General features: G+C 39.8%; 1 protein-coding gene across 1 annotated transcript in view; it reads left to right on the forward strand.

Moving 5' to 3' along the window:
• Window positions 1–20669, forward strand: part of PARP4 (poly(ADP-ribose) polymerase family member 4) — a 136716-nt gene that overhangs the window by 64444 nt on the left and 51603 nt on the right. Inside the window, exons 16-21 of the mRNA XM_037156956.2 lie at window positions 3625–3756; window positions 5430–5516; window positions 9773–9937; window positions 10611–10657; window positions 11029–11107; window positions 17771–17908. Coding sequence (XP_037012851.2) covers window positions 3625–3756; window positions 5430–5516; window positions 9773–9937; window positions 10611–10657; window positions 11029–11107; window positions 17771–17908 — 648 coding nt within the window. The remainder of the gene's footprint in view (window positions 1–3624; window positions 3757–5429; window positions 5517–9772; window positions 9938–10610; window positions 10658–11028; window positions 11108–17770; window positions 17909–20669) is intronic.

Genomic DNA, 20669 nt, shown 5'->3' on the forward strand with positions numbered 1-20669 from the left:
TCGGATTAGACACCTGGTACCATCTGATATTTCAAACCTCAAGGCTTTTTTCTTTGGAAACTTTGCCCAGAAATTACCTCATGACTTAACAGTAGCTTTTTCACTAGCTTTAAAAAAAATTTTTTGTGTGAGCAAATTGTAATTTCTCATGTCTCCAAAACTGCTAACCAGACTGAAGGTATACCTAACATCATAAAACATTTCTTTCCAAGTACTGTACTGACCACCCAAACAACTGCGATGATCACCTGTCAGCTCTTTCATTTGTTTTCACTATAACTCACTTGGAGCCTACCAAAAATATACCATACTTTCAAATGTTTTATCAGAATCCTTATATGCCTGAGACTTCAGGTGTTCGTCATGAAGTAGTGATAATATAAGTATGTCTGCCAAAATTCTATATGCTATTAAAGAAGCTCATAAGTAATAGAGAATAAGACAGCTTCTGTGAGCAAGGTAATTCTATTTAATAGAAAATTTATAATTTATAAAATGATTTTTAAAAATATTGTGACACATATAAACGCACATACAAATGCATGCACACATGCATACATATGATATACCGGTAAGCCAAATTCTTTCTCTATCACATTTTTCTTGTCTTTTTTTCTTTTTAATATATTTTATTGATTATGCCATTACAGTTGTCCCATTCCCCCCCCTCATTCCCCTCCACCCTGCACACCCTCTCCCCCACCATTCCCCCCCTTTAGTTTATGTCCATGTGTCACAAGTTCTTTAGATTCTATATTTCCCATACTATTCTTGCCCTCCCCCCTATCTATTTTCTACCTACTGTCTATGCTACTCATTCTCTATACCTTCTCCCCCCTTCTCCTCCTCCCACTCCCCTGTTGCTAACCCTCCTTGAGATCTTCATTTCTATGTGTCCACTCCTGATCTAGCTGTCCTCTTAGTTTGCTTTTGTTTTAGGTGTGGTTGTTAATATCTGTGAGTTTGCTGTCCTTTTCACTGTTCATCTTTTTTATCTTCTTTTTCTTAGATAAGTTTCTTTAACATTTCATATAATAAGGACTTGGTGATGATGATGAACTCCTTGAATTTGACCTTATCTGAGAAGCACTTTATCTGCCCTTCCATTCTAAATGAAAGCTTTGCTTGCTGGATAGAGCAATCTTGGTTGTAGGTCTTTGGATTTCATGACTTGGAATACTTCTTTCCAGCCCCTTCTTGCCTGTAAGGTCCCTTTTGAGAAATCCACTGACAGTCTGATGGGAACTCCTTTGTAGGTGATTGTCCCCTTATTTCTTGCTGCTTCTAGAATTCTCTCCTTCATTTTAATCTTGGGTAATGTAATTACAATGTGCCTTGGTGTGTTCTTCCTTGGGTCCAGCTTCTATGGGACTCTCTGAGCTTCCTGGACTTCCTGGAAGTCTATTTCCTTTGCCAGATTGGGGAAGTTCTCCTTCATTATTTTTCCAAATGAGTTTTCAATTTTTTGCTCTTCCTCTTTTCTTTTGGCACCCCTATGATTCAGATGTTGGAATGTTTAAAGTTGTCCCAGAGGTTCCTAAGCCTCTCCTCACTTTTTTGAATTCGTGTTTCTTCGTTCTGTTTTGGTTGAATGTTTATTTCTTCCTTCTATTTCAAATCATTGATTTCAGTCCTGGTTTCCTTCACTTCACTGCCAGTTCCCTTTATTTCGCCTTGCATAGCCCTCACTTCTCCCTCTATTTCGTGTTGTACTCAATCATTTCTATGAACTTCCTGATTACCAGTGTTTCAATCATTTCTCTGAACATCCTGATTACCAGTGTTTTAAACTCTGCATCTGGTAGGTTGGCTATCTCATCATCACTTAGTTCTTTTTCTGGAGTTTTGATTTGTTCTTTTATTTGGGCCATATATATATATATATATATATATATATATATATATATATATTTTTTTTTTGTCTGGGCACACTTGTTATGTTGTATGGGGTGGAGCCTTAGATATTTGCCAGGGTGAGGCAACCCACGTTGCTGCATTGTGGTGCTGTATGTGGGAGAAGGGTCAGAGAGGAAACAACGCTGCTTGCTGAGCTCTGGGCCAGCTTTCAGTCACTTCCCCTGCTACCCACAAGCAAATTGGGCCCTTCTGGTGCTGATTCCCATGTGGGTGAGTTTGTGTACATTCTAGTACCCTGTGGTCTCTCCAATGAACTCTCCTGTGAGACTAGGAGTTTTTCCTGCCACCACAACCCCTACAGTTTTTTCCAGTCAGAGGTTCTGAGTTTTGAGGCTTTATTTCCCTGCACTGGAAGCCTGGGTTGTGTGGTCTCTCTCACTCCCCAGTTGTTCCTCCCACCTTATCCACATGGGAAGTGGGACCACCTAGTCCACCAGGTGCTGCCTCGCCTGCTACCTTGCCACATATCTTCTCCGTCCCTCCTACCAGTCCGGATGAATGTTTCTTCTTTAACTCCTTGTTTGTCAGACGTCTGTACGTTCAGTTTTCTGACAGCTCTGGTTGCTTTTTGTTTTTAAATTTGTTGTCCTTCTTTTGGTTGTACAGTGAAGCAAAACATATTTACCTACATCTCCATCTTGGCTGGAAGAGTGGTCTTCACTAGCTTTTAATGAGACAACTAGCCTACAGGTTGACTTTGCATCTTCAGGCAGAAGCCCAGCAGCAGAGAGCCTATATATTCAGTGGTTCACGCATTTGTCCCTTCTTGGAATGAGTTCAAAGTTTTTAGCCTAGTTATATAATAGTTTTGCCTGAAGGAGGAAAATCAAGGTGTCAAAAATTTTTACAGTATAGCTCTGACTGGGTGGGTCAGTGGATTGGGCCTCACCCCCCTGACAGAAAAGTCTCAGGTTGGTTCCCAGTCAGGCGCAGGTTCCCAGCAGGGGCGTGCAATAGTCAACTGATTGATGTTTCTTTCACACACTGAAGTTTCTCTACTTCTCTTTCTCCACCCCCTTCCCCTCTGTCTAAAAATAAATAAATAAAATCTTTTAAAAATTAAAAAAAAATTGGACAGTATATTAGTTCTAAGGCAAGGCTGTCAAACTCATTTTCGCCAGGGGCCACATAAGCCTCATGGTTGCCTTCAAAGGTCTGAAATAATTTTAGGACTGTATAAATGTAACTACTCCTTAACTGTTAAAGAGTTGAAATTACATTTGGCTTTTTGAAGGTAACCAAGAAGCTCATGTGACCCCTCATGAAAATGAGGTTGACACCCATGTTCTAAGTCCCAGTAAAAATACTGTTTTTTAATCCTTACCCAAGGGAATGCTTTTTAAATTTTTTATTTGTTTGTCTGTTTGTTTATTATTTTTAGAGAGAGGGGGAAAGGAAGGAAGAGAAACAGTGATTGGTTGCCTCTTATAAATACCCTGACTGGGAACCAAACTTGCACCCTAGGCATGTGCCCTGACCTGGGAATTGAACTGCTGACCTTTAGATTTATAGGACAACACTCCAACCAACTGAGCCACACCAGTCAGGGCCTAATAAGATTACTTTTATCATTGTTATCTAAAATTACTTACTTTTTGAGTGCCAGTTGTGCAAATAAATATGCATAATAGTTTTCGATCATAGTTGTTCTGCAAATGGTTGTTCCATATGGTTTCATCAAGTTTACGGATGTTTTTTCTTCTTCAGGTTACTGTTTTTCAGACATACACAAATCAGAGTAATGTACCCATTGAGGCAAAATATATTTTTCCTTTGGATGATAAGGCAGCTGTGTGTGGTTTTGAAGCATTCATCAATGGGAAGCACATAGTGGGAGAGGTAAGGTGAGAAAATACATTGTGACTGCTCTCTGGTTCTAAAGTCAGTTTCTCATTTACCTGAATCTTCATTATTTCCATCCCTACAGTACGGGATTGAGTAGCAGCCTTATCATAAAATGAAATTATTCTTTGAATAATGAACCACTTATACATTTAGCCTCATTCACCCATCTTCCCTGATTACCTAGTTTCTATTCCTACCTGTTCATTCTTCATTGGACAGTGCCTTGCAAATCCAGCACTTAAAAAAAAAAGAGTGACTTCAGTACTGAAAATTTAAGAGAGGCATGTTGGGAAATTAGTGAAGCCCTGATACAGTTTTGCAAAAAACTGATCCTCTGTATCCTGCTATAAAATTTCAAACTGGGCAGTACCCTCAGTGGTCTCCTGGATCTGTCTCCAGCTTCAACAGTGTTTATACAGAACAGACCCAAGGATGCCCCTTCTTCCAAGTCTCTGACCACCCTCCAACTGCATTTCCAATCACCACTTCTGGAACCACCTCAGCCATCCCCAGCCCCCAAGACCAGCCAGCACTGTTTTTTACCTTAACTCCTTATTACTAAGCAACCATGAGCTCTTAAATTCATCAGAATTATTCCACTGAGGTGGGGATGCCATCAATCGCCTGCTTAACCTGCATGTGCAGACCTCCTATACCTACTTCTTTCTGGGCTTCTATTTCCACTATGATGAAGTGGCTCTGGAGGGTGTGGACCACTTCTTCCGTGAGTTGGCCAAGCAGAAGCATGAGGGAGCCGAGAGTCTCTTGAAGTTGCAAAACCAGCTTGGCTGCAGTCTCTTCCAAGACATGCCGAACCCTTCCCAAGATGAGTGGGGCGACACTCAGGATGCCATGGAAGCCACCGTGGCCTTGGAGAAAAACCTGAACCAGGTCCTTTAGATCTGCATGTCCTGGGTTCTACCTACATAGACTGTCATTTCTGTGACTTCCTGGATGAGGAGGTGAAACTCATGAAGAAGATGGGGACCATCTGACTAACTTCTGCAGGCTTCTTGACCTGCAGGCTTGGCTGGGCAAGTGTCTCTTTCAATGACTCACCCTCAATCACAGCTAGGAGCCTTTGGAGCTCAGAAACCTTTGAGGGGCCTCTCTGAATCCCCCTGGTGTCTGGCTTTTGCCTGAGCCTCTCCCTGAAACCACTAGGAATCCTTTTAACCACCTTGGAACACTTTCTCATACATGGGACAGATGCAAACAATAAAGCTTTTTGCAAGAAAAAAAATGTCAAACTGAAGCAAAAGCTGTTGTTCTAACTTTTTAAGAAAAAAATGTAACAAGAGAAGTAACCGTCGATTCATTCTTTGTTTATTCTAAGGATTAGCTCACAGTTGCAATAATAACTTGCATTTCATTAAATTTAAGATAGCTCAGTTTAGTATTGTTTTGTTCAATGTAAAGTCTTAAATTTTTTTTTACTATTGACTGAAATATTTTGATCCTAACTTAAAGAGAATTTTGTATAGTTGGCCTTTTCTGATTCAAATTCTTATTAGATAAAAATGGTCAATGCTGATCATATTATATATTTCCATTCATCTTAGACTCTTAATTGTCTCTTTTTGCATAGGTTTTAATGATGAAGTTTTTCATAGTAAAGTCTGAAATCACTATTCATATTGTGACTGGTATAAAATCATCTTTTCCAGATCAAAGAGAAGGATGCTGCCCATCAAGAATACCGAGAAGCCATCAGTCAAGGCCATGGTGCTTACCTGATGGACCAGGATGTACCCGTAAGACTGGACATTTCATCCATTAGTCTATCACACCAGAAAGAAAGGGACAAGGACTTGGAACATAATCTGAAGTATCAAATTCATACTAGGAACTAGAATAATTTAAATTATTTTGACCCTAGACTTTTACTTGCTGTTAGTAAGGGGAGGTCAAGCTGGTTAGACCCATTGGACTTATCTAAATAATGTGACCAAACAAATAAGAGACATTTCTCTCACTGGGAACTGAGTTTCCCAGAAGTGACAAAAAAACAAACATTTGGAATATAGTTTTCCTCTTCTGATAAAAGAGTGTAGTATATTTACATATTTCCTAGAACTAAACTCACTTACTAATTTATTCCATTTTCACGAAATCATAATACAGGAAGGCATTTCTTCAGGGTCTTGAAATCTGTCCATGTTCTCTTCTTTTCTGATTTGCTTTCATAGGAATTAAATGTGGAGAATCTGGACGATGGAGCAAGTATTATGTCCACTGGGTTTCTCTTCTTAAGCACAAGGTGTTTTAAATGTGCCTTTGGCAGATACTAGCTTTCATGAAGTCAGTTTCTAACTAGTATCTCTAGTGTAGATATTTAGTTGTTTTTAAAGATAGGCCATAGGTTTCAGGTGTCACCTCTGAGGAGGACACATTGTTGTAGTATTGTGAACATTTGATGTTTGGAAGGGAGAGTTATTAAGGGTAATATAGAATTAAGTGATAAATGATTACTTTTGATATCTAAGATATCCATTTGCAGAGTTGGGGGTCAGCAAGGAAGAGGTCATTGTTAACCAGTTTTAGTCCCCCTTGCTGAAGTGTATGTTTAAAAAAAAAATCTAGCTTCATTTGACAGGCTGCCACTGAACAGTGTGGGCTTATTTTCATACATGAATTGGTCTGCGTGTTTTTTCCTTGATACTAACACATTTCCCTAGGAATATGACCCACAAGAAAAAACTTTTCCCAAAGGACATTACTAATGGGTAAAGCCTGGTCAGAACCATTGCTAACCCAAACCTTTGAGTGCCCTAGAATGTATTTTGCCATCCAGTGACTATGATGTTCACATTCTATATTATATTAACAACATAATATGTAATATTTGTGTAACTAGTATATATTATATTTATATGCTTATTGTAATATTAATGACATAATAAATAACATATAAATGTTATATATTATTATGCAGTCGACCCTTGAACACACAGTGAACTGCACAGGTCCACTTATATGTGGATTTTTAAAAAATAAATATATTGGAAACCTTTTTAGAGGCTTGTAACAATTTGAAAAACTCATAGATGAACCATGTAGTGTAGAAATATAGAAAAATAAGAAATTAAGGAAAATTAACTAAAATAAGCATATCATAAATGCATAACGTATATGTTTTCAGTTTTTTGTTCTTCCTCTTCTTCTTCTGGCATCCCTGTGATTCAGATGTTGAAATGTTTGAAGTTGTCCCAGAGGTTCCTAAGTCTCTTCTCATTTTTTTGAATTCTCGTTTCTTTATTCTGTTTTGGTTGAATGTTTATTTCTTCCTTCTGGTTCAAACTGTTAAATTTGAGATCGGTTTCCTTCCCTTCACTGTTGGTTCCCTCTTATTTTCCTTTCACTTTGCGTAGCCTTCACTTCTTCCTCTATTTTGTGACCATACTCAACCATTTCTGTGAGCATCCTGATTACCAGTGTTTTGAACTCTGCATCTGGTAGGTTGGCTATCTCTTTATTGCTTAGTTATCTTCTTGGAGCTTTGATCTGTTCTTTCATTTTGGCCATATTTATGTCTCCATGTTCTTCTTATGTTGTAAGGGGTGGAGCCTTACCTGTTTACCAGGGCAGGGCAAGCCACATTGCTCTGTTCTGGTGCTGCATGTTTGGGAGGCATCTGAGAGGAAACAATGCTGCTTGCTCAGCTCTGGGCTGGCTTCAGTCACCTCTCCCGCTATCCACAAGCAAATTCCTGGGTGGGTGAGTTTGTGTACTTTCTAGGACCCTCTGGATCTCTCCAACAAACTCCTTTGAGGCTGGGAGTTTCTCTTGCTGCTGCAACTCCTACAGGTTTTTACACCCAGAGGTTTTGAGGTTTTATTTCCCTGAGCTAGAACCCTGGATTGTGCAGTCTGTCTCGCTTCCCAGTTGCTCCTTCCAGTTTCTGCATACAAATGTGGGACTGCCTGGTCCTGCAGCCAGTCCTCCAGCCAGTCCTCCAGCCGTTGCCTTGCCTCTCGTCCTCAGCCTGTCTATGCCCCTCCAGCCAGTCTGCATGAATGTTTCTTCTTTAATTCCTTGGTTGTCCAATATCCATACAGTTCAATTTTCTGACAGTTCTGGTTATTTTTGGTTTTTAAATTTGTTGTTGTTCTTCTTTTGGTTTTTCGAGGAGACAAAGTGTATCTGCCTATGTCTTAGCGAAGACATCTTGGCCAAGAGTCTGGACTTTTTTTTTTTTTAAGACTTTTATTTATTTATATTTAAGGAGAGGGGAATGGAGAGGGGAAATGAGGGACGGAAACATTAATGTGTGGTTGCCTCTGGTGCATCCCTTATTGGGGACCTGGCCCACAAATTCAGGCTTGTCCCTAAGCTTACTAGGAATCTAAACGGCAACCCTTTGGTTTGCCGGCTGGCCCTCACTCCACTTAGCCACACCAGCCAGGACATATGTCAATTTTTGACTATGTGAGAGTGCAGTGCCTCCAATCACAACATTGCTCAGGACTGTTCACTGGTCAACTGTATAAGTACTATTGTACTTTAAATATATTATATAAATACAGGGTGGGGCTAAAAGTAGGTTTATGGTTGTGAGTATGCAAAACAGAGTATATTCTTGTATTCTTATTTATGTATTATTGTTATTTTTATATGAACAGCTGTGAACCTACTTTTTCCCCATCCTGTATATATTATTTATTTGTTAGTCTTCTGATAGTTGAGAACAATTTACATATATAGCATTTTATATATATATTTTGTCATTTATTATATATGTATAAAAACATATGTAGCATTACATATGATATTGTATGTGATAATACAGTGATATACATTATATGTTATATATTCAGTCTTCCCAAGTATCATAAGGATATTATCTTATGTGTCTGTGATTTTGTAGGCCATCCAGTTTATTATAATGAAAGTGACATCTTTCGTCCATTTATATCCTGCACAGAAACAGCACCGCAACCCTACACAGTTACGTGGCAGTCTCTCAAATGAACCCCAGGCTTTTATATGCTGAAGAGCAAACAGTATGGTGGTTACTAGAGGGGAAGGGGGTGGGAGTTGGTAGAAAAGAGTAAAGGGGATCAAATATATGATGACAGAAGGAGGCTTAACTTTGAGTAGTGAGCATAAAATGCAATATACAGATGATGTGTTATAGAATTGTGCACCTGAAACCTATATAATCTTATTAACCAATGTCACCCCAATAAATTCAATAAATTTTTTAAGTTAGCACTATTGGTTATTTAATAATCATCTCTTCCTTGTTTATTCCTATCCTGCAAATGGATATCCTTGATGCTAAAAGTAATGATCTATCCCTTTAATCTCTTTAACCATTAATGTTATACATTCTTAATCTAAACGTGTTATATTCTTATGGCAGCATGGTCAAATAGAATGGAAGAAAGATATGGTTGGGAGGTTAAGAGGTTCTCTGTGTATCAAAAAAAATACATCTAGCTTCTCATTTTTCTACCCTAGCTAGTCATGAGATTGCCTCTTTATGCAGTGGTTATTAATACCCTAATAAAGAAAACAAAATACCTTTTTCTAAAAAATAAAGCGATAAGCTGACTGTAGGGGAAAAGAATGATGTGAGCGTCAAGCTCAGTGAGAGCCGCTCTGGCTCTACAGCCACTGGTGGAACTGGTGTTGGAGGCTGTGGAGGTCAGAAATTCCCCTGTGCTACAGAGAAGCAGTAGGAGGGCGGTGATCCCTGTGCAAAGCCCTGCACATAGGGCTCTGGTATAGAAAGCCCACTGGGTGATGCTTCCTGGTCAGGGCAGGGTCCTGCTGCCAAGGGCCTTTTGTCCCAGAGAACCCTGTAGATGTCACACTGTCCCCACCCCTGGAGAATGGCTCTACGAGTCTCCTTTAGCACCACCAGTGCTTGGCTTGTAGGCTGTATTCTTGTTTTCTGAGGAAGAAGATGGCAGGTTGAAATTCCAGTGGTTCATGCAATAGGATTAACTAGCATGGAATGGGTATGCATTTGAATCACAAAATAAGTAACATGTTTGTGTTTCAGGATGTTTTTACTGTAAGTGTTGGAAATTTACCCCCCAAAGCTAAGGTTCTTATCAAAATTACCTACATCACGGAACTCAGCATCCAAGGCACCGTAGCCATCTTCTTCATGCCGGCCACCGTTGCACCCTGGCAACAGGACAAAGCTTTGAATGAAAACATCCAGGTTCGTTTACTTTGGATAAGATTTTGAGAAATTTTGTGTGTGATCTATGCATAAGGAAGAAAAAGTATCCAAAATAATCCAACCTTTTTGACATAAAGTGAATGTTACTGACACATGCATTTAGACACATAAAATGTTTGTAAAATAAAAAGGATAAAGATAGATATGCTTAGTGGGCATATTTTTATTCTGTTTAGTCACTTTAAAAAGTTTGTGTATATGTTATATATTCATCACAAAGAATTCAAATCAGGCTAAAGAATGCAAATAAGCCAAAGAGGAAAATTTAAACCATCTTTAATTCCATCACCAGACAGAGTAACACAAAGGTACTGGTTAATGTTTTGGTATAGATTTATTCAGACTTCCTACTTTGTATGTCTTTATAAATTGTGTGTATATGTGTGTGTTTATATGGATAGATAGGTATGGATGTGTGTATACATACACATACACATATGTAGAGTTGGAAAGGTGATAAACTATCTTAATTATCAGTTACCTTTTCAAAGCTATTATCATTCCATGAACAAATGCTTAATGTCTTACTACTCCACAGTGAGACCAACTGTCTTATTGCTGCTATACATGGTGCCCTTGGTGACATTACATTCAGCTTAGGGTCTCATTGTAAAACTTGATCTTCATCTTGTACATTTATTTTTTTTAATAGGATACAGTAGAGAAGATTTGTATAAAAGAAATAGGAACAAAGCAAAGGTTAGTACTTAAAATATAAAACCTGACAATCATTCAATGGGCATTATAGCTTTTTTATGGCTTCAATTTTCACTTAAAATTATGTGAAACAGGCCCTGGCTGGTGTAGCTCCATGGATTGAGCACGGGCCTGCAAACCAAAGGATTGCAGTTCAATTCCCAGTCAGGGCACATACCTGGGTTGCAGCCAGTTCCCAGCAGGGGACGCACGAGAGGCAACCATACATTGACATTTCTCTCCCTCTCTCCTTCCCTTACCCTCTAAAGATAAATAAATAAAAAATTTTTATAATTATGTGAAACAATTATAGGTAGCTGTTTAATATTTAAGATATTGGACTAAGACAACTTCTTTTTCTTCGATTTTGGCAGCTTCTCTCTCAGTATGTCTATTGAAATGCCATATGTGATTGAATTCCTTTCTAGTGATACACATGAACTGAAAAAAAAGGTTAGTAAATCTTTGCTTTATTTCTTTTTTAAAATTATATTTTATTGATTATGCTATTACATATAGTTATCCCATTTCCCCATCTTCACTCCCCTCCCACCTGCATTCCCCCCTTCAGTTCATGCCCATGGGTTGTACCTATAAGTTCTTTAGCTTCTACCTTTCTTATACTGTTCTTAACCTCCCCCTGTCTATTTTCTACCTACCATTTATGCTACTTATTCTCTGTACCTTTTCCCCCTCTCTTCCCCTTCCCCCACCCTTGATAACCCTCCATGTGATCTCCATTTCTGTGGTTCTGTTCCTGTTCTAGTTGTTTGCTTCATTTACTTTTGTTTTTATTTTAGGTGTGGTTGTTAATGATTGTGAGTTTGCTGTCATTTTACTGTTCATATTTTTTATTTTCTTTTTCTTAGATAAATCCCTTTAACATTTCATATAATAAGGGCTTGGTGATGATGAACTTCTTTAACTTGACCTTATCTGAAAAGCACTTTATCTGCCCTACCATTCTAAAATGAAAGCTTTGCTGGATAGAGTAATCTTGGATATAGGTCCTTGCCTTTCATGACTTGGAATACCTCTTTCCAGGCCCTTCTTGCCTGTAAGGTCTCTTTTGAGATATCAGCTGACAGTCTGTTGGGAACTCCTTTGTAGGCCACTATCCCCTTATCTCTTGCTGCTTCTAGGATTCTCTCCTTCATTTGAATCTTGGGTAATGAATGTAATTATGATGTGCCTTGGTGTGTTCCTCCTTGGGTCCAACTTCTTCGGGACTCTGTGAGCTTCCTGGACTTCCTGGAGGTCTATTTGCTTTGCCAGATTGGGGAAGTTGTCCTTTATTATTTGTTCAAATACCTTTTCTACTTGTTGCTCTTCCTCTTCTCCTTCTGGTACCCCTATAATTCTGATGTTGGAATGTTTAAAGATGTCATAAAGATTCCTAAGCCTTTCCTCATTTTTTTGAATTCTTGTTCCTTCATTCTGTTCTTGTTGGATGCTTCTTTCTTCCTTCTGGCCCATACCATTGATTTGAGTCCCAGTTTCCTTCCCATCACTGTTGCTTCCCTGTACATTTTCCTTTATTTCACTTAGCATAGCCTTCATTTTTCATCTAATTTGTAACCAAATTCAACCTATTCTGTGAGCATCCTGATTACCAGTGTTTTGAACTGTGCATGTGATAGGTTTGCTATCTCCTTGTCACTTAGTTGTATTTTTTCTGGAGCTTTGATCTATTCTTTATTTGGGCCTTTTTTTTTTTTTTTTTTGTCTTGACGTACCTGTTACATAGTAAGGGGTGGAGCCTTAGATATTCCCCAGGGCAGGGCAACCGTGTTGCTGAGTTGTGATGCTGTCTGTGGGGAAGGGGTCTGAGAGGAAACAATGGCGCTTGCTCTGCTCTCTGCCAGCTTTCAGTCACTTCCTCTGCTTCCCACAGCAAATTGGGCCCTTCTGATGCTGAGTCCTGTGTGGGTGGTTCTCTCCAAGGAGCTCTCCTGTGAGGCTGGGAGTTTCTCTTGCTGCCTCAACCCCCACAGGTGTTATCAACCAGTGGTTTGAGGCTTTATTTTCTGGCCCTGGGGCCCTGGTTTGTGCAGTCTGTCCTGTTCTCCAGTTGTTTCTCCTGGAGAAACAGTGCATTTACTTGTGCACTAATGTGGGACTGCCCAGTCTGCAGTCTGCCGCTTTGCCGTCTGCCTGCTGCTGCCTTGCCAGCCAGCTGTAGCCTTGTATGCCCCGCTCTACAATCCACCACCTTGCTGGGTCCTCCAGCTCCCACCTTGCCCAGAGTCCTCTATGCCCCCAGCTGCCTGACTCCGCACCTCCTACCGGTCTGGATGAATGTGTGTCTTCTTTAACTCCTTCGTTGTCGGACTTCCCTACACTTCGGTTTTCTGTTAGTTCTGGTTGTTTTTAAATTGTTGTTGTCCTTCTTTTGGTTGTGTGAGAAGGTACAGTGTGTCTACCTATGCCTCCATCTTGGCCAGAAGTCAGCTTTATTTCTTAAGAGCTTTTATTTTAACATTAATTTATGTTATGGAAGAAATATGCACACGGTATAAAAAGTGAAATGATGGTACTGACAGCTTCTTACCAGCAGCAGCAGTGCCAAAACAGTGAACCTCTTTCATATTTTAGCTTTTTCCTGGTAGCCTCCAAAGTTTTAAATAAAATTTTTTTGCTGCTTGTTCTTGATTCAGCTGTCTCAGATATTTTCTTTTGACTTTCTGCTATGGTAGATGAAAATTTAACTCCCTTACCTCCTTCACTTTCCTTTCTCCCCACCATTCCAAAAGTTATATCACAATTTTGGGTTAAATCAAGTCACTGTTTACATTGTTATGACTGTGTAAATGATGTTTACTATTGAACGAAGAAATATATTATAATCACATTTTCTTTTTTTTAATCTCTTCTTATAGTTTTTCCTGGGAAAAACTGAGTTGTTCACTTGCTTAGACTTTTGGAACGGTTCTTCACATCTCCTCTAACACATAGGTTAAAACCCCTCCCCATATTATTTTCATACTGTTAAATGCTTTAGAGAATCCGTTAGTTTATGCCTTCCCACTCCAGACATGCCCGCCTCTGTCTCTCCAGTGTACCCATCTTGGCTGCTATGGGGCAACTGTTATCCAAGAACTTACTTTGACTCTTCTTTGTAGGGGTCTTATCTTTATCCTCTTTCATGTTTTGTTCTTTCCATTTGGCAGAGTACAACCTCATTTCCTTCCTAAGTAGGAGCGATGGGCAACAATGTCAGAAAATATCCATATTCCATGTGCTACTCTTGGTGAGGTGCTTAATTCTGGGTTAGAAATCATCCTCTCTCAGAATATTGAGAACTTGGTCTTATAAGTTCCCGCGTTACTTTTGAGAAGTTAAAGGATGTTTTATCTCCTATTCTTTGCCTTTAGTCTGTTAATTTTTTAAAATTCTTTAAGAATTTCAGATCTTGTTTTCATCCTAGCATTCTAAAATTTCATGACAATGTGATATTCATTTTGTGTAAATTATAGACTTGTGTTGTAGGAAATTTTATTTCATTTTTTAAGTTGGTCCTGTCTTTTTTTGCCTTTCTGCAATGCCTTTCAGTCAGGTGTACACTGGATTGAACCCCTTATTTTTTTCAATGTTTTCTCTCCTATTGGGCATTTATTTTATTATCCTTTTGTCTTTTTTTTCTGGGTATTTTTTTCAATTCTAAATTCTACCGAAATGTTTATTTTAGTTCTTATATATTTTTGTCTGTAAGAGCTCTTTTCTGTATTCCTCTTGTATTACATTTTGCATGCTTCATAGATGCATTATCATCTCTTTCATCTCTCTGGAAACATTTATAATACATTTTTTTATTCTATTCTCTGTGTTGAATTTTGAGTTCCTTCTGGTATTTTGTTTATTTGGTCTCTATATGTCATGTTAGAGGCTTTCCCTCAAATGTCTGGGTGATCTGTCTATGTTCATCTTCAACTGAGACACAGGAAAGCCCGTTAGATGCTCTGAGGGGAGCGGGGTAAGTGTACCAAAGGGCTGCACCAGAGGCTACCAGCAGCTGATTGGTAGTAAGTAGCATAGTGGTCTTTGGGCCACTTCTGTGGTTATTCAGAACACCTCCAGGATGTTCATAAAGTATAACAGAGAGGGCAACTGAGGGCCCTATATTTTGGGATGCTGTCACTTCAATCCCATTTGTAGCTCTGTGCTCCTATGCTCCATTAAGCCTGTGGTTCCAGAGACTGATTCCATTTGGTTGAATTTCTCTGAGTAATAAATCTCCAGCATTTTGTAGTGAGAGAATAGAGTGCTAGCTCTTGGTACCAGCTACTTGGTTTCTTAGAACAGGGAGAGGGCCTGAAGATCCAACAACTTAGTAGTATATGGTGTGTTCATATACTGCTGCTTCCTGCAGCACCTGATACCTCACCCCTGTGTAAGCCACCCCAAGTTGCTGAAGGACCACTGCGTCCACTGCCATGGTCATGACCTTCCATGCCATGGAAGATGATTTCCAAGTAGAATTAAGTACCTCACCAAGTGGTTCAGAGCAGCATGTGTTAGAATAAGGGAATGTTCAGACATTGTTGCCCATCACTCTTACTCAGGGTTTGTTTCCTCCACTCTGGCTAGGCTACTTACCACTCTTCTATCAACTTCCCATGCTCTTAAACTTAAACTTATTGACACCACTCATCTGCTATTGTCTTTATTCCCATTCTCAGTATCTTTATGGTTTTACACCCTTTTCATTGCTTCCCTTTTATTGTAGGGAATGGAGGTAGCCACATAGATTTAATCCATCCTGAAGAAGGTTTTTGCTTCAGAGAGCTTTTGCTGTATAGCAACCAATCCCAAAACTTTGTGTTTTGACACCACAAGCATGTGTTATTACTCACAGTGTGTCAGGCGGCTGGGCAGTTCTCTGCTGGGCTGGAACAAGGTGGTCTAGAATGACCTTACACACATGCCTGGCCCGATAGCTGGGGTGATAGCCATGTGTCTCTGGGCATCCAGCAGGTGAGCTCAGGTTTGTTTATGACGAGGGATCCCAAAAAACCCAGAATTTATGTATAAAAAGTTATGTGTTCTTACCTGTTTAAACTTCATTCAACTTCAGAGTACTCTCCATTTGATGCAATATACCTATTGAGACTTTTTTTCACTGCTCAAAACAGTTTTTGAGCTTGTTGATTTTGATACCTTTTAGTACAGGGGTGTCCACTCATTTTCACTGGGGGCCACATCAACCTCATGGTTGCTTTCAAAGGGCCGAATGTAATTTTAGGACTGTATAAATGTTAACTACCCTCAACCGTTATGCAAGAGCTCAATGCTGCTGCCACATAGAAACAAGATGCCAAGCCAGATAAAACAAGGCGGACGGCCAGATTCGGCCCCTGGGCCTTGTGTTTGCCACCTGGATTTTAGTGCTTCTGCTGGTTTTCATTTTACCTCTTCTGCATCAGCAAAACGTTTCCCTTGGAGGACTTTTTACATCCAGGGAAACAAAAAGATGTCACTCAGGGACAGATTGGGTGAATAGGGATGGTGGGTTACACTGTTTTTTTAATCGAAAATTGCTGAGCACTCAGTGCACTGTGGGCAGGTGCACTCATAAATCCTCCATCTTGAAATGGGCAAACATGTTGAAAGAGTATTAAAAAAAAATTCCCTGCCTGGCTGGTGTAGCTCAGTGGATTGAGTGCGGGCCTGGGAACCAAGCAACCATGGTTCGATTCCCAGTCAGGGCACATGCCTGGGTTGCAGGCCAGTTCCCATCAGGGGACTCACAAGGGGCAACCATACATTGATATTTCTCTCCCTCTCTCCTTCCCTTCCCCTCTAAAGATAAATAAATAAAATCTTAAAAAAAAATTCCCTGAAGCTGAACACAGCATCTCATCACAGTGTCAGCTGATACACTGATACAGATGAGTTCCTAAAACATTCACCTAGTGGGGGAAGTCTGTACTACAAAGGGGGTTGCCTTCCAGAATATAATTCCAGTTTGGTTGGGGTATGGTTTCCCTTCTTACAGTAACAAGATTTTGCAGTAGCAACAAGGGAGGGCAGACACCACTGCACTGCCTGCCTGTGCAGGCCTTTTCAAGCCTCTGCCTGCCTCACATCTGCCAATATCCCATTGGCCAAAGCAAGTCATATAGCCAAGTCCAGAGTCAAGGGCAGAGGAAAAGATGCTGCCTTCTTAGAGGAGGAGCTGCAAATTGCATTTGCTAAGGGTAGCACACCAGAGTGGAAACACTGTGTTCATTTTATAATCTACCACATTTTCTTTATGATCTTAAAGCTTAGTATCTACACTTTTATTTATTTTTAAAAAGATTTTATTTATTTTATTTTTAGAGAAAGGGGAAGGGATGGAGAAAGAAGGAAAGAAACATCAATGTGTGGTTGCCTCTCATGTGCCCCCAGTTGGGCACCTGGCCTGCAACCCAGGCATGTGCCCTAAATGGGAATCAAATCAGTGACCCTTTGGTTTGTAGGCCAGCTCTCAATTCACTGAGCCACACCAGCCAGAGAACACCTACATGTTTAAATGTCATTTTATATTGGCCCAGTCTGGGTAGCTCAGTTGGTTAGAGCATAGTTCCAATAACTCCAAGGTAGCAGGTTCAAGAAGCAACCAATTAATGCATTAATGGGTGGTATAACAATTTGAGGTTCTCTCTCTCCCCTCCTTCCTCTCTCCCTTCTTCCCTTCTTTTCTCTCTCTCTTTAAAATTAATAATTTTTTAAAGTTTGAAGTGATTTTATATTTATAAAAATATAAATTTAAATAAGATATAATCTTCAGATTTCTGTTGAATTTTTTATTTTGCTATTCTAAGTTATGACCATCTGGTGTAGCAATCTCCAGAGAAATGTAACTGGATTCACAGATTTGTTATCTTTGGACCCAGAGTTTGAAGCTGTCTCAAACTTACCTGAATTTATATCAACCTTAGAATTTCAGGAGGGTAAGTGATGAGGGTCACACTTCTAAAACCTACAGTTCATGATTTTAGAATTTGTTACTACAGTATTGATTCTTAGTGGAGCTATATAAATTATGCAAGTCTTTGATACTTGACAGGTAAGTACATACTGGTACTGTAATATTTCATTATTCACTTTGTTGTCATGGCTGTTTGTTTGTAGAGTACAGACTGCAAAGCTGTGATTAGCACCATGGACAGGAGCTCCTTAGACAGCAGTGGATTTTCTCTCCGCATTGGTTTGTCCGATGCATATCTCCCAAGAATGTGGGTTGAAAAACATCCAGAAAAGGAAAGCGAGGTATAGTACTTCTTACTTAAAAGTAGAAAGCCATTGAAAAAATATTTCAGAATAAATTATTTAAACTTGAAAATTATTGCAAGTCTTGAAAACTAGCATTACTAAATGAGCTCTCCCCATCGCAAGATTCTACAACTAAAATTACTAATGATATCAATCATGACAAACTTCTGAGGTTTCGACCAAAGCCCCCTTGTAATTTAGAGCCTTGTAAAGTTTATAAATTTCACCTTAATCCCCACCAAAAGGAAAATCTGTCTGTAGATATCTGCTTCACACAGTGCATCTATATAGTTTTTGCAGTTTTCAAATACCAAGCTACAAAATTATTTATGGCCATATGACCATTTTGTATGGTGGTGACCAAAAAAGTCTCTTCTTCTGACATAAAAATTGAAAGTGACATCAGCAAGATGGCTGAATAAATGTCCCTTTCATACATATTCCCCACCAACAGTAATTCGACATCTGTCCATCCATCCTGCCTATGTAAGAGCTTTGGGATCCAGTTAGGAGACTGTGAAACCTCAGTGCATTCTAAGACCCAGAAGAGTCATTCTGAGTGAGCAGGCTCACACACAGGCTGCTTACTTGCTGGCAATGGTCCTGACTGCTGAAATAGAAACAGCTTCATATCCCTGAGAAATTGGCTACATCCCTGTTTGGCTGGGTCCTGTCATCAGCATCATATGCCATGGGACCCAGGAGAAATCAGGTCCACTTCAGCACTAAGTAATAGGCATACAAAACTTGGTCCCAGTTGTGAACCCTGTTGTGGACAGTGAACTGGATCTAGCCACTGTTAGCTATGGTCCAGGACTTCCTGGAGGTAAGGCCACCAAGCTTGGTCAGTGTACAAAAATCAGTTGTATTTCTGTGTACTAATAACAAACTTTCTGAAAAAGAAATAAAATAACTTATTTACAATACCATCAAAAACAATAAAACACTTGGGAATAAATTTAATCAAGTAGATGGAAGATCTGTACACTGAGAACTATAAGACATTGATAAAAGAAATTAGAGAAGAGAAGAAATAATGGAAAGGTATTCCATGATGAACACAAAACACCACAAATAGAGAAATCTCGAGAAAGAAGAACAAAGCCAGAACCAATATACTTCTTGATTTCAAATTATACTACAAAGCTATAATAAAACAATATGGTACTGGCATAAAAACAGACACATAGACCAATGGAACAGAATTCAGAGCCCAGAAGTAAACCTGTGCATATATGGTCAATGGATATCTAACAAGGGAGCCAAGAATACTCAATAAAGAGAGAGGGCTTCAAAGCAGCAAACACATGGAGATTCCAGGAGACTGGCTGGTAGAGAGGGTGTGGAAGCTCTGTGCCCTCTGCTTCTCCATTTGGCTGTTGCTGAGTTATATCCTTTAAAAAAAAAAAGAAAGAAATGGTAATCTAGTAAGTAAAATGTTTCTCTGAGTTCTGTGAGCCACTGTGGGAAATCCTGAGGAGATCGTTGCAACCTCTAATTTGTAGCTTGTAGGCTAGAAGCAGTCAGAAATAGAACATCGAAGCTATCAATGTTGCTCCATGAACAGGGCTGTGGGCTGGATTGATTGGAAATATCAAGGAGGTACTGGCTGGAGTTCTGGCCAAGATGGAGGTATAGGTAGAAACCCTTCAATTTCTCACACAACTGAAAGGAGGGTAACAACCAATCTAAAATCAATAAACCACCAGTGCCAGAAAATCAAACTGCATAGAGCTCTGACAATCAAGGAATTAAAGAAACAGTCAACCTGGACAATCAGACTGGTAAGAACCTGTGGTGAGGCGGTGGACTATGTGGATGGGACCCACTGAGAGAAACCTCCACAAGGTGGCAGACTGCATGGGCAGTGCTGGCTAAAAGGGAAGCTCAGACTCAGAACTGACTTGGAATATGGCAGTTTCTGTGGTGAGAGAAGCTCCCAGTCTCACACTACAGTTCATTGGAAAGTGGGCTAGAGTGGAGCAGGGGAGCTGCATTGTTTCCTCTCTGGCCCCTGCCCCCCAGGCAGCACCACAACAGAGCAAGGAGGGTTGCCCTCCCTGGTGAATACCTGAGGCCCCACCCCCTTACAACTTCACAGGAGCACTGAGACAGAGAAATATGGCCCGAATGAAATAACAGAGCAAAACTCCAGAAAAGGAGCTAAGTGACAAGGAGACAGCCAGTCTATCTAATGGAGAGTTCAAAACCCTGGAAATCAAGATGCCCATAGAACTGATTGAGCTTGGTTGGAAAATGAAGGAACAAATGAAGGCTACCCAAATAAAGCAAAATATTCAGGGAACCAACAGTGATAGGAAGGAAATCAGGACTCAAACGAACAATTTGGAACAAAAGGAAGAAATAAACATCTAACTGGAACAGAATGAAGAAATCAAGAATTCAAAAAAAAATGAAGAGAGACTTAGGAACCTCTGGGACAACTTAAAACATTCTAATATCTAATTTATAGGGGTGCCAGAAAGAGAAGAACAACAGCAAGAAATTAAAAACTTAGGACTTCCAGCTAAGATGGAGGCATAGATAGACACACTGTGCCTCCACACAAAACCAAAAGAAGGACAACAGCAATTTAAAAAACAAAAATCAACCAGAACTGACAGAAAATCAAACTGTATGGAAGTCCGACAACCAAGGAGTTAAAGAAGAAACATCCATCCAGACTGGTAGGAGGGGTGGAGACAAGCAGAGAGGACATGTGCCAAAACAGCGGTAGAGGACTGGGGCAGGCAAGGCA

The sequence above is a fragment of the Artibeus jamaicensis genome, unplaced genomic scaffold, assembly GCF_021234435.1.
Source record: "Artibeus jamaicensis isolate MK-2021 breed Jamaican fruit bat unplaced genomic scaffold, CSHL_Jam_final contig_2002, whole genome shotgun sequence".
Taxonomy (NCBI): domain Eukaryota; kingdom Metazoa; phylum Chordata; class Mammalia; order Chiroptera; family Phyllostomidae; genus Artibeus; species Artibeus jamaicensis.